The sequence below is a fragment of the Labrus mixtus genome, chromosome 2, assembly GCF_963584025.1.
Source record: "Labrus mixtus chromosome 2, fLabMix1.1, whole genome shotgun sequence".
Taxonomy (NCBI): Eukaryota; Metazoa; Chordata; class Actinopteri; order Labriformes; family Labridae; genus Labrus; species Labrus mixtus.
Window position 1 is genome coordinate 11343760 of NC_083613.1, and position 12798 is coordinate 11356557.

Sequence of the window (12798 nt, forward strand, 5' to 3'; positions counted from 1 at the left end):
TCTTTGTTAAATTATCTACAATGAGCCAACATGAATCCATCATTAGCACTAAGCAACATTTAGCAAAGTTACAGTGACTATGGAATGAATAGGTTAAAGGTTATGTTTCAAGCGGAGAAAGATCAGCGTGAGGAAATGATCAATGGGCATGTTCCTGCCTTGATTGTAGAAAAAGGCAGACGATGTCCTCCCATCCTCAATCTGCTGCTTTGAATAATTTCTCATATTTTTACTGTCTAATAATTTCAAAAAATATTTTTGTCCCAAACTACGTTTGAGTGCTAACAAACACAGATTCTGAATTGGTTAGAGATGATAATGAATCCAGTTTAAATGGCAATCATGTGCAACGACTGTTATCAGGACATTATACTGTACATACACATTAATGCATCTAAGTAAATACTTTGTCCTCCTATGGGCACAAAATGTTTATGATTAACATAAATACAATATCTGACAGTGTTAATATGAAATAGAATCAACTAATCAGGCGAGAGTTGTCTATGAAAGAAAGAATGCGTGTGCCCCTATCCCTGTGGTTAAAGAGATTTTTTTTTTAACCTCCCTTATGGTCCATTTCTGACAATGCAGTCTGGAGCAGATGGGATTCCTCCTGATGGCAGCTACATCCTGCTTGCACACAACATCACATGCACACACCCTATACCCTGCATGTCATTGACCCGGGGGGGGGGGGGGGGGGGGGCAGTGCAGAGAAGGGGACGCCAGGAATGAAGGGAGAAAAGAGAGATAGATGAGGCGATTAGTGGGGAAGGACTTCAGGGGAATTGAGCACAGAGTGGAAAAGAAGCTTCTGCTTTCCCATATCTGTGATCTAGCTTTCTTTGTTTCTTTTTGTATACATTCCAGACATTCCTTCTGGTATAATGGATGATAATTTGGGGCATCAAACAAACCAAATGAGACATTCACGTTCATCTTGCCGCCCTGTCTCTTACTACTGCTCTCCCCCCTCCCCTCCCCTCCTCCTCCCCCCCTCTCCCCCCTTTCACCAACTCCTCGACTGTGCCCTCACCTCCCCTGTTACCACTTTCCCAAACTTGCCTCCCTCTCCAGGTTAGTCTAGCTTATGCCTATGAGACCAAGGATGCGCTGTGCCTGGTATTGACCATAATGAATGGAGGTGACCTAAAGTTTCACATCTATAACATGGGCAATTCGGGCTTTGACGAGCAGAGGGCCATCTTCTACGCTGCTGAAATATGCTGTGGCCTTGAGGACCTGCACCGTGAAAGGATAGTCTACAGGTTAGGTCACATGGGGGTCAGAAACAGTTTGGGCACATGTTCATGGAGGAAACGAGATACTATGCAGGATTTTGTTGGCTTGTATTATAGGTAGTGAAGGTTGGGCATCTAAACTATTTAAGAAAATCCATGTTTTAGCTAAAAATGAAGACAGCATTCAGCATGGAGGCTTTTTGACACTTTACAGGGGCGTTACGTCTCAGAGAACTAATTCTGTACGATTTTGTCAGAAAGGTCCTGCAGCTGACTAAATGTCCTGAAGTTTAAAGGAAAGCTCCACCGATTTTGCACATGAAGTTCAGTGAACTTGTCAATTAAAGTTTTACTGAACCTTTAAGAACAATAGTATGCTCTCTCTTGTGGCTCTGAATGAAGTTTAAAGTTAAAGAAAATAACTCCGATGATGTAATCAGGCCTGACAGAAAGTCTAAAATAAACCGGTGGTTGCGGTCTTTGAAAGAGGTGAGCTTGTACCAGGAAGCGTGAGTCCAATGACAGACACTTCCCTCATGCATCATGGGATATGAAGAATCTGAGATTTACCCATATTTAGAGCAAATGTCAGGATATCCTGGCTTCTGCTGCTTATATTTTAACCCTTCACTTTTTAATCTCTCTCACAACTTTCAAAACAAACCTTAAAAATATGAATAAAACAACAAACTGACAACCCTTTAACTTAGTGGTACTTGTACTCTGTTCCATTAGAGGGTTTGCAGTTGTGTAGCATTTGGAAAAGCACAAATGAAAAGTCCTGAATAATGAAGTGTCACTGGACTAATGATGTTCCACCAAGATGTCATGTACCTGTCAAACGAAATGGAGTGAGAACATATGAACACCCATATTAAGAAAAGACAGACTTTCCTTGATCTTTGCGTATGTTTCAGACTTCAGTACACTTCACAGTTGCCATTGTCCCTGTTCTTGGCATTACTTAGAGTGTGCCAGTTTTCATATTTTACTTCTTTTTCTGCGGCGCATTTCCAACAGTTTGAGAAATGAAAAGCCTCAGAAGTTGAAGTAAACTAACAATGTGGCAGGTTAATTGAAAAAGCTTGCCAAATGTTTTAATAAACTGACTTGCTGCTCAATATAATGCAGAAAACAGAGAGCAAGTAAAAATGTGTGTAGTGAGCCATCTTTTAGCCGTCAAAGGAAATATTGTAGAAGCCCACTGGCACTGCCTATAATACACAATGAAAAAAAAACAACAATATGTCAAATCCATCAAAACACAAATATTAAACCCAGATTTTATTGTTATATTCTTTGTACTCATGTAAGTGCTAGCCTACGCTCAAAATGAACAGTGTCTGTTTTCTTTCCTCACAGGGACTTGAAACCTGAAAACATCCTTCTGGATGACCGTGGTATGTTTACAAAATGTTTTTCCCTTTTGTTCATTTTGAGACAAGTTGGTCTTGTATGTAGGCACCCTGATTGTCAGAGTATATTATTTATTTCATGTGGATTGTTTGATTAAGTTATGCTGCTGACTGCTTGGTAACTAGTCCTCTTTAGTTTTCCACATCCCACCTTTCAGACACACTCCCATTTCATGTAATATCACTCATATGGTCGTATAGAAATTGGGGTCTCCTCCCAATATTTACTTAGCTTCACTTTCAGTCATTAAAGATCATTTGAGTGTTACATGACTTTTGTCAGCTCCACCTTTGAACTGGTGAATTTAGTTTGTTTCATAATTCAGGATGTCTAGTATTAAGCATTAAATCCTCTGCTTGTGACCAAAATTGCATTTTTTTTCAGTGATGTAAAAATAGATTAGATAAAATTAGAGTGTGATCTCATTTATCTATTGTTCCTGTGTAGGACACATCCGAATTTCAGACCTGGGCCTTGCTGTTCAAATTCCTGAAGGAGAGACGATACGAGGGAGAGTAGGCACCGTTGGATACATGGGTATAAATCTGTGCCTCTTAAAAATCTTCTTCCTCCCTTTTTCAATGATTTATTTCATCCCTTCACTAGAAATTGACTTGAAACTGTTTTTTGACCATCCCTTTACAAAATCTCAGTTTCCTTACCCTCCTGATTAACTTCTTTAACTGAGCCACTTGAACTGACTCTCTTTCCACACTTCTCATCCCCTGCCTTAGCCCCCGAGGTGATCCAGAACGAGAGCTACAACTTCAGCCCAGACTGGTGGGGGTTGGGCTGCCTGATCTTTGAGATGATTCAGGGCCAGTCCCCATTCCGAAAACGCAAAGAGCGTGTCAAGCGAGAGGAGGTGGACAGACGAGTGCGTGAAGACCCGGAAGAGTACTCCGACAAGTTCTCAGAGGAGGCGAAACACATCTGCAGACAGGTGAGAGGGAGGAAAAGGACCTGACTGATGGCTTTGAGTTTGGAATTAGTGTGGCAGAGGAGGAAAGGGAAAGGCAAATGAAGATAGGATTATGTGGAATTTGACAAATATGAAGAAAAAACACTATCGGACCTCTAAATGATGTTTTCATTTCAGAATATGCATGTAGCCTCTCATTTGTGTTTGCATCTGCATCGTACATGATTATGTTTATATTAAGACAGTTAATGCCATTAGTAGTTTAAGAAGCCTTAGAATAAAAGTGAAGCAGCTTTTGATTCCTGCTATTCACTTAGTAAAAAAATCAGAAATTCAGAAATGAATTAGTGAGATTAAGAAACAAGACTGTTCAGTTCATAGTATTGCCCCACCCAGAACATGATAACTGGTGCTTTTACAACAAAAACAAAAGTAATACCATACATTTTTGAATCAACGCATGGAAAGTTCTCAGTGTGGTTGAGTGGTTTTCATGTCTCCCCTCTGAGCAGGAGGGGACTGAGCGTATGACGTCGTGGAACATTGTGACCCGGGGTTCAGTAGATTCAAAGACTACTGGGGGGAATGGGGGAGGGATGGCTCAAAATAGACAAGTGATCTGAGTTGTCAAGAGCAGAAAGTTAGAGTCTGCTTTGAGCCCCTGCATAAATTAGGCGAGGGTTGCACAAGGACAAGAGATGCAAAGGGGAAGTAGAAAGAGGATATAGTATAGGGAGGTGTGGTAAAAAAATATATATATAAGTGTTTGCTGTGAATGTAATTAGCTTGCGGGAGACAACATGGCAAGTGTGACTATTCACTGGTATCAAAATAACAGAAAAGCTAACACCCACTTCATTAGCCTACTTGACTATATGTTCATTATTTTATCCACAAGCTCTTATGGAGACTTCATGTTCTTGGGCTAATTCTGTCGATGATGTACCTTCCTACTAATCCCTAACATTCTTCTTTAGAAAGTTTCAGTGTTTAAATCTCTCCTGCCCTTTTTACTCTCCGTCCTGGTGCATGTCAGCTCCTGTCAAAGGACCCCAAGGAGCGAATGGGATGCCAGGGTCGAGGGGCCATAGAGGTCAAGCAGCACCCCATCTTCAGAAATATAAACTTCAAGCGGCTGGAGGCTAACATGTTGGATCCTCCCTTCAGTCCTGATGTAAGAGCACACACACACACACAATCCTCACAGTATATGATTGAACTATCATGGTCAAAAATAAAGGAAAAAAAAATCCAGAATCAGCTAGTAGAATAAGATTTTATTTATTTATTTATTTCTACACTTTAACATTACAGGGACTATTCACATTCATAACATTTCTGTAATGTGCCAGTTTAGCCATCAAAGCAAGATCTTTTTTTTTTTGGTCCTCCATTAGTGGGAAATGTAGTTGTTAGAGCAGCTCCAAGTTAAGGACAGGCGTAATCAAATGATAGATAACCAAATGCAATGGAAAACTACTGACAAGAATGAAATAATGATAAAACAATTTTTAGATCACATTAATACACTATGAACATCTTCTACTTATTGAATAAAAATGTTATTGCACAGATATGTGTGCAATATCATTAAAAACAGTGTGTGGCATGTTGACTTGACAAAGGTGAACACACAGCTGAGGATTCATTGCACATGAAAAAAGTAGTTTCAGACATAATTGTAGAACTTAGATTAGGTGATACGTGATCATATAGAGTAAAGGCTAAAATATATAAAAATATAGATCTAACAGAATTATTAATGTAGTAGTAGTAGCAGCATGAACAAATTGGTTATTATAATTACATAATTATTGGTCACAGCAGCTAGTGGGAGCTGGTTAGTGATGAATAGGCTGAGTGAGGGAGAATTGATCACTTGAATTGATATATTTTAAGGTTTATTTACCCCCCCCTTCTCTCTCTTAGCCTAGAGCCGTCTACTGTAAAGACGTCCTGGACATCGAGCAGTTCTCCACTGTCAAAGGCGTGAACCTTGACCCCACAGACGACGACTTCTACCACAAGTTTGTCACAGGAAGTGTCTCCATCCCGTGGCAGAATGAGGTACTGCAGACTCACACGTCTGAGATGATGTCATCATTCAGTCAGAACAAACAGTTACAATGCAACACAGCACTGGTGACATAGGAATACATGTTGAAGTGAAAAAATACCTTTCTTTTCCATTTCTTGAAGGTTATTAAGATAACGTGCCCCTCTTTTCCTCTGTAGATGATTGAGATGGAGTGCTTCAAAGAAATTAACGTCTATGAGACTGACGGGACACTTTGCTCAGACCTGGACGTGAATCGACCCAATCCTCCACCAAAGAGGGGCTTCTTCTACCGCCTGTTCAGAAGAGAGGCAAGTGCTAATGCTCCGCCAACTGTCCGAGGGGGTGGGGGCTAAGGTACTTCCTCTTTTCCTTCTTTCCTTCCTTTCTTCATTTTCCCAGGCCTTGTCCAAACCCAACATGTAAAAATCCTGAATCCCTCTGAATTCATTTGTTTCAGGTAATGCTGATTTAAGGGGTTAGAATAAGGCCTGTCTCCTTTCCCTTTTTTACAGCACTGAAAAAATAATCATTTTCTTTTCTTTTTTTTTAACATTGTTCGTATTTGTTGCTTTCCAACTTTGGACTAACATGAGGTGTCTTTACTTGGTTTTTGCTTGTCTTGATATCAAGCTTTGCTTTTCAGATAGTGACACATATAAGAATATGTTTGTCAAAGGTGAAATGGTTCTACCATCATGTATTGGTTGCAGGAACTACTAAATTAGCAGGTCATTTAAACCATCTTTCACCTGTTCGGTACTTGTCTGAACTTTGTAGTTCAAGGTTGTAGCTGCTATAGGGGGCCCTTCCCCCTTAACTTTGTGCCATACATTGGGTTTAGGATCTCATATTTAAATCTCCATAAACAGAATTAAGAATAACAATTATTTCAATCATTTCAAACACCAGAAAGTCAGGATTATCAGGGCTCTCTTTCAATGAAACTACATGTAGTATTAAGAAGTTGGGGAAGTAATTCAATTGTACATAGTAGTTCCAGTGTTTTTATAAAATGTCCATTATTACGTTATTGTCTGTGGCCTTGTCCTAGTAGCATTGCTTTTGTTATCTTCCCACTATCTAACAGTTGGGTTTGAAGTGTCAGTCTCCACCTTGGACACTACAAAAAAAACGTAATGATACATTCAAGGCAAACCTGAAGTATCATCAGAATCTGGTGTCATCTTCAAAACGAGAGATGATGTAGTATGGAACGTTGCTCATGATAGTGATATATCCTCACTTTTGGTTCTTCCCAGGTATGTTTTAAGAGCAGTTACAGCGACGATGAGATTGAAGAGCCCTCTCGACTTTAAACCACTCCTTTCACCTGCCTCCTCCTCCCCCTCGCCGCTGAACTTAGCTACAAACTCCAACCGAGCGGGAATCTTAGGAACTCAGTGAATGTTGACCTGTATTTATGAGCTGTATTAAAAGTGTATTATAATTAAAGAAAAAAGTATGAGTTTAAAGATTTTGTACATTTGTACTTGAATTTATGTCTAGATGTATATTTTCACTAAAGGTTGTATTGTACAAAAAGCCATAAAAGTACCACTTGAATGCTTACATTACATTTCTTTTCCTTTTTATTTACTTTTAGAATGAGTATGGAAGTGTATCTGGGACTTTTTTGAAGAAGCACAGCAACATATGTTTTTTTTAATTTCTCAATGTAGCATAAGGCCTTTTTTTTAATCTGTGCTGTATGTTTGTCATTTATTTTGCCAACACAACTTGTTAGTAAATGAAAACCACCTGGTCCCGTATATATACAGTATATATAACTAACTTTTAGCCTCCACACCCCTCATGGCTCAGGTGGTTCTGAATGAAGCTCGTTGATATAATAGATAAAGGGGAAATAAATCCATTCTAACGTTTCTGTATTTATGCCTTTGAACATGTTTTGTAGATCTCGACTTGCCCCCCTTTATTTCACTTTGTTTGGAAAGGATTTTCCACGTCTTTCTCTAAAGCAATTTTGTCCCATTGCACTGGTTTGAAGTGCATATCTAGTAAACACTCCTCTGGATGCTTGTACAAAATTTGATTCTTGCAAAGTTTGTGTGGATTTACTTCTGATAATCTCTACGTCAGCATGTGCAGCAATACAAATCTTTTAAAATACAAAATAAATAGCTCTAGTAATAGGCTTCCCTCTGTTAAAAAAGGCTCGGTAATTAGCATTCCTGAATCTCTCCAAAAAACGTCTTCTGCTGATGTTAGACAGTGTTGCCTTTGGATGCAAAGCTGTAAAATCAAAGTATGTTACATTATTCATCCTGGCCAAAAAAAAGTGAGATTCATCTTTATTCCTAATCCTTTTTTTTGCTTCTTTAAATTAGTTGCTTTTTTCTAACATATCCAGTTCAGTTGAACCTTGTTTCCCAGCAAGGCCGAGGGAATTATATTACTTAAAATATCCCTGTAATTTGCTACCCATATATACTGAATACTAGAAAGTTTAGGGCAGGTTAACTAGAGAATGAAGTGGAACATAGAGAAATATGTTGAATAAGACACTGTATTACCTATCTGAATCTACAGCTGACAAAGGCTTCATCTAGATAGCAAATTATGGTTGCATCCATTTAGCTGTTAGCAGCTAGTAATCCCGGGGCTAAGTCAAGATGCAGCCTGCTTTGGCCTGTGCCTGCTTATCATAGATAGCATGTTGCCTCTTAGACACATATCATGCTTCATAACCTTCACTCAGAACCTGCTGCTTAAGCTGTGTTTTTTTTCCAGATCCAAATAACATTTCTGCGATCATAACTACTCCAGTGAAACCCTTTATGTTCTTCTCTCCCAGGGCTGACCTTAGGCAGTTGATTGTGTCTGTTGTAGACATAAGGGAATCCTGTTTAAAAACTTTCCTTATATAGTTACCGTCAGCTGTGCACAGGAACAGTCAACCACTTGCAGAACCACAGCTGATGTGCACTTAATGTCTTATTTTCTTATCAAGTAATCAAAATACGAACAAATACTTTTTTTCTGTACATTACCCACAATGTTCTAATACGTTTGTAAAATGTTAACTTTTTTTGTGTTTGTTATCAGTGACATTATGGAGGCATTTTCAGACAGTTTTCTTCTGAGCTTTGATTTTAGGGCTGTTGCTGTTTAATCACAACCATCTGTTTTAATGCTGTGAATACCCAATCTGGACATGTTAACCGTGCCTGTGTGTGTGTTTGTGTATGTATTAGACTGTATGCAAATACAGCTTTTATTCAATGTAGTGCATTGAAATACAAAAATACAATAGTTCATATTCATGACAGGGCTTGAATGTCACAGAGTTGAATTTCAAACTATTCAAGACTGCTCTCATTTCAGATGGTACGCATAAATACCCCATCTCTTGGACTAATTTGGAGAGTTGGTTCTTTTCTAGAAATGTTGTCCCCAGTTGCACATTCCATTATGAAAAAAATCAGGAACTGAATGCGTGCATTAAGCTGTTGCTGGCTTGTCGTCACTTGAGTTTGAGTCTTTGTCTTTTTTTGTTGCTCTCAGGCACATCTTGTTTTTCTGTTTCTTTCGCCTGTGTAGATTTTAGCCTTATAGCTCTTTAGCCTCAAAAACCTTGTACATTTTGTATTTCTAACCTGTAACTAAACTCTAACACACACTCAGTCACTCTCACAGGGAAACTAAACTGTGTTTGCCAATCATGCCTCAGTCATTGTTTGAACTTTACTCTTATGCCATCCATGTTGCAGTAAAGTGATTCTGTTAATTTCATTGCACTATTGTGTGTTTTGACAATGACTATAGGAAGTGTCTTTAACTTTTTTGCGAATGATACCAAAAGCTACATTGAGTAAATTCTACTTATTTTTAGTGGGGAAAAAAACTGAAGAAAGACTGACAGCCTTTATTGTACTGTATGTGCCAATTACCAAGTTAAGTTCTGTCATCCCGCCTTTTTCAGCCTCTTTATCATTCCGTCCATCCTCAAAGAAATTCCTACACATAAAGGAACTTTAAACTGCTCAACAGTTTTGAATGTCCGCACTAAGTGCATTGTAATGCCTGTTTTAAAAAAATACATATGTTTTATTACTCAAGCATGTATTGGTTTGTAATACTTCAGGCTCCTTGTATATGTAAATGATGACCTTCTAGTGCCAACATATCTCACTGGTATCTGAAGACAACTTTATAAATGGCAAGGTGACCAGCTGAGTTGGCCCTGTTTGAATACATGACAAGCATTTCTTCTCTTCTGCCTTCCCCTAAGGCGGTGATGATGAGTCTCCCCCTAATATAACTGGGATGGTGCTCAGCAGCAGCATTAAGAGATGGAGATCCTCAGTTTCTTGATGTCATTTGAGTCTAGTTTTTGGATAACCACCATTAAATGCCAGGAGCTCCTTCTGGGTTTGATACTGTTCTTTCTGTATATGACGGATATGGGATTTTTTTTAAGGAAGGGAGGTATGACATGCATTGTTCGTATTCAAACAGGACCTGGGACTTCTTGATTTTTCTTCTTTTTTAGTAACTGTACAGTCATGTCGTTCAACCACTGCAGTCATTGTTAATTCTTGTACAAGTTGTATCACTGGTTGTTGTACCATATCTGACATTTGTAATTATAAAATAATACACTGCCATTTGTATAAAAAAAAATACTTGTATCTTGTCTTATTTGTGTCAAGTATTGTTTGTTGTTAATACATGGGCAAAGATGGAAGAAAAATAATTAAGGAGATAAAAATGGGGGGAAAAAAATATATTAAAACCTATGCTGAAAATTGCTTTCAGGAACAAAAATAGTTTCTAGATAATCAATATATTATTGCAATGGGAACAAAACCAATATCTGTATGTGTGGTAGGGGCATCAGTCTAACCCTAACCCTAAACCAGAATGAAGAATGAATGGCCTATCAAGATACCACAAATAGATCCATTGATGCCTGAAGGGGCCAAGGCATTGATGGAAAACGATACATATAATGACCCAGAATTTTCAAATGTCCTACTGCATCCACCACTGACAGGATGTTGTCTACTGATCGAAATCATTCATTTAAATTCATCCACCAAAAGCAACCTATTGAAGAAGTCAGTTTCAGATTTAAATCCATCCTTTCCCATTGTTTCAGATGGTGTGTAGAATAAGCCTCAGCATAATAGCATAAAGGTGAGTGTCAAATACATATTATTCCTTGTGTGTGTGTTTTTCTCATTGATGTGGTTAACAGTAAACCCTCATCCTTCCAGTATTGGTCAAATATTGTTTTTGCAATCTGCCTTTCAGCGATCCCGTGACTGAAAACAATAACAACAAAAGAAAAAAAAACGTAGTCACTCATTGGTTCGTTCACAAGTCAGTCAACATGAAAGTCCACTCTGATTGGCCGCGGACTTTACATCCCTGCCTCTTCTGTCAACCTCTTACACATCCCACTTCCTGGTTAGAATCGTCCGGGGGAGCGCAGCGCTGCAACAAATATGGCTCTTTATCAACCATCATTTCGTCAGTTTAGGAAAACCATTTGTGAAATATAAGAGATATATTGCAGGAGCAGAAGGCGGAGAGGCGGGGTAGTTGTCACGGGGCAGCGTCTCGTCACTACGCACCGCTTGCTCTGTCTTGTTCCCACTCTGCGGGCTGCTTAGCTCTCATAGTAAATATTAGCTCGCACGGCTAGCTTGCTTACTGTTGATTGATAAAATGGCCACCATGGAGAAACTGATGAAGGCCTTTGAGTCTCTGAAGTCTTTCCAGCAGCAACAGGGCCCACCGACAGCAGAGGAGCTTGTCCAGAAACAGTAAGTTTATCATCTTCAGCTCTGGGTTACACTCGTATTTGGCTCCCTAGGGTGCTATGTAGACAAATAACACCCCCGGGTGACCCAAGGTTTAGTCCCTGGCTTGAAGCTAGTTAAGCTAACATGAAAGCTATACATCTTTAAGTCTAAAAGATTAAGCTTTGATATAAACCTATTCAATGTTTGAGCTTTAATTGTGTCCGAACATTTGCACCACTGATGTTCACATGTGAGTGTAAGCTGAGGTCACAATGTGTGATTTTATGATCATTTAGAAGACGTACTCATTATATCAAATCACATGCAAGAGAGGTCAAGTGTTGAATGAAGTCATTCAATATCGATAAGCTGCTACTGAAGGAGCAATTATATGTGGAAAGCAACGCTTAAAAATCTAAGTGTGATGTTTAGTTAATTGATCAGAAGGGCAGATAAAAGTGACTTCTGGGCTGTGTGATGCTCCAGCTATACAAACTAGACTGAAGGGTAAGGTGTCAAGTCAAATGTGCGGAGTAAACTGTCAATAATTGTGTATAATGTGGCAAAACTGAGCTCACAATCCTCTGACAAGCTAATAGTAATTTCAACAGGAGTGATCAGACTCAAACAGGTGCCATGTCCTTTTTCATTCGGCCACTGTTTCTCGTCTCTGGTGGCGTACAGGGGCTGATGTGGACCCCAAAGAGGCAGGGGGGACCACGGCGTCCAGCGCGCTGTGACAGCTCACCTAAATGAACCATTCTGTCTCACTCGTAAACAATTGTGAAGTCCATCAAAAAGGCTGGTCCAAGTTTTCCAGTTGGGTAACGTTTCCTGTAGTTGGTGGGCTCGGCAGCTTGTCAGCGAACGCACCTTTTCTGACCACGGCACTCCGGTAAAGATGGCAGAACTTGACGTTACAGTGTTGGTTTACAGTCAGGTAACGATGAGGACGCAGAGGGTCGTGAAGGTTAAGAGTTGTGAAATGGGGAGAGTAGGGTGGGTGGACGTCAGATGCCTTATACTTCATGGTGAGCCCCAGGTTGGCAGGAGACAAACCCCTCAGAAAAAAAAAAAACACCTTTGTGTTACAAAACCTGCCTCCATCACTCTCAGAGGCTTTGGTAACTTTGAGGCTGCTGAGCCAGGTTTGTTGCTTGCTCACCCAGCTCTGGTTTGTGGACTAAACGGCTCACCCTCTGGCCAGTTCTTCCTTCTTGGTACCATCTGCCTTTGATATGACAATCAACTAGTTATCAGACTAGAAAATAGGCATTCATTTGCTAGCTTAGCTATTTCCAGGACATGTTGATTCTTAAGGATTATGTCAAGCATGCAGGCTGTGTAAGTCAGGTTGGTTAAAGTTGAATCTAATTTAACCAAAAG

The 12798-nt window shown here is 39.5% G+C and overlaps 2 protein-coding genes across 4 annotated transcripts in view; both read left to right on the forward strand.

Moving 5' to 3' along the window:
* grk4 (G protein-coupled receptor kinase 4) overlaps window positions 1-7530 on the forward strand; it is a 42270-nt gene extending 34740 nt beyond the window's left edge. Inside the window, exons 9-16 of one of the 2 annotated variants that reach the window (XM_061051907.1) lie at window positions 1081-1271; window positions 2607-2644; window positions 3108-3197; window positions 3395-3603; window positions 4619-4756; window positions 5512-5649; window positions 5818-5995; window positions 6901-7530. In XM_061051907.1, the coding sequence (XP_060907890.1) occupies window positions 1081-1271; window positions 2607-2644; window positions 3108-3197; window positions 3395-3603; window positions 4619-4756; window positions 5512-5649; window positions 5818-5994 (981 nt within the window). In that variant the 3' untranslated portion in view covers window position 5995; window positions 6901-7530. The remainder of the gene's footprint in view (window positions 1-1080; window positions 1272-2606; window positions 2645-3107; window positions 3198-3394; window positions 3604-4618; window positions 4757-5511; window positions 5650-5817; window positions 5996-6900) is intronic. The other variant, XM_061051899.1, reaches the window with a different exon arrangement.
* A 3547-nt stretch (window positions 7531-11077) lies between these two features.
* htt (huntingtin) overlaps window positions 11078-12798 on the forward strand; it is a 37138-nt gene continuing 35417 nt past the window's right edge. Inside the window, exon 1 of one of the 2 annotated variants that reach the window (XM_061051928.1) lies at window positions 11078-11433. In XM_061051928.1, coding sequence (XP_060907911.1) covers window positions 11336-11433 — 98 coding nt within the window. In that variant the 5' untranslated portion in view covers window positions 11078-11335. The remainder of the gene's footprint in view (window positions 11434-12798) is intronic. The other variant, XM_061051920.1, reaches the window with a different exon arrangement.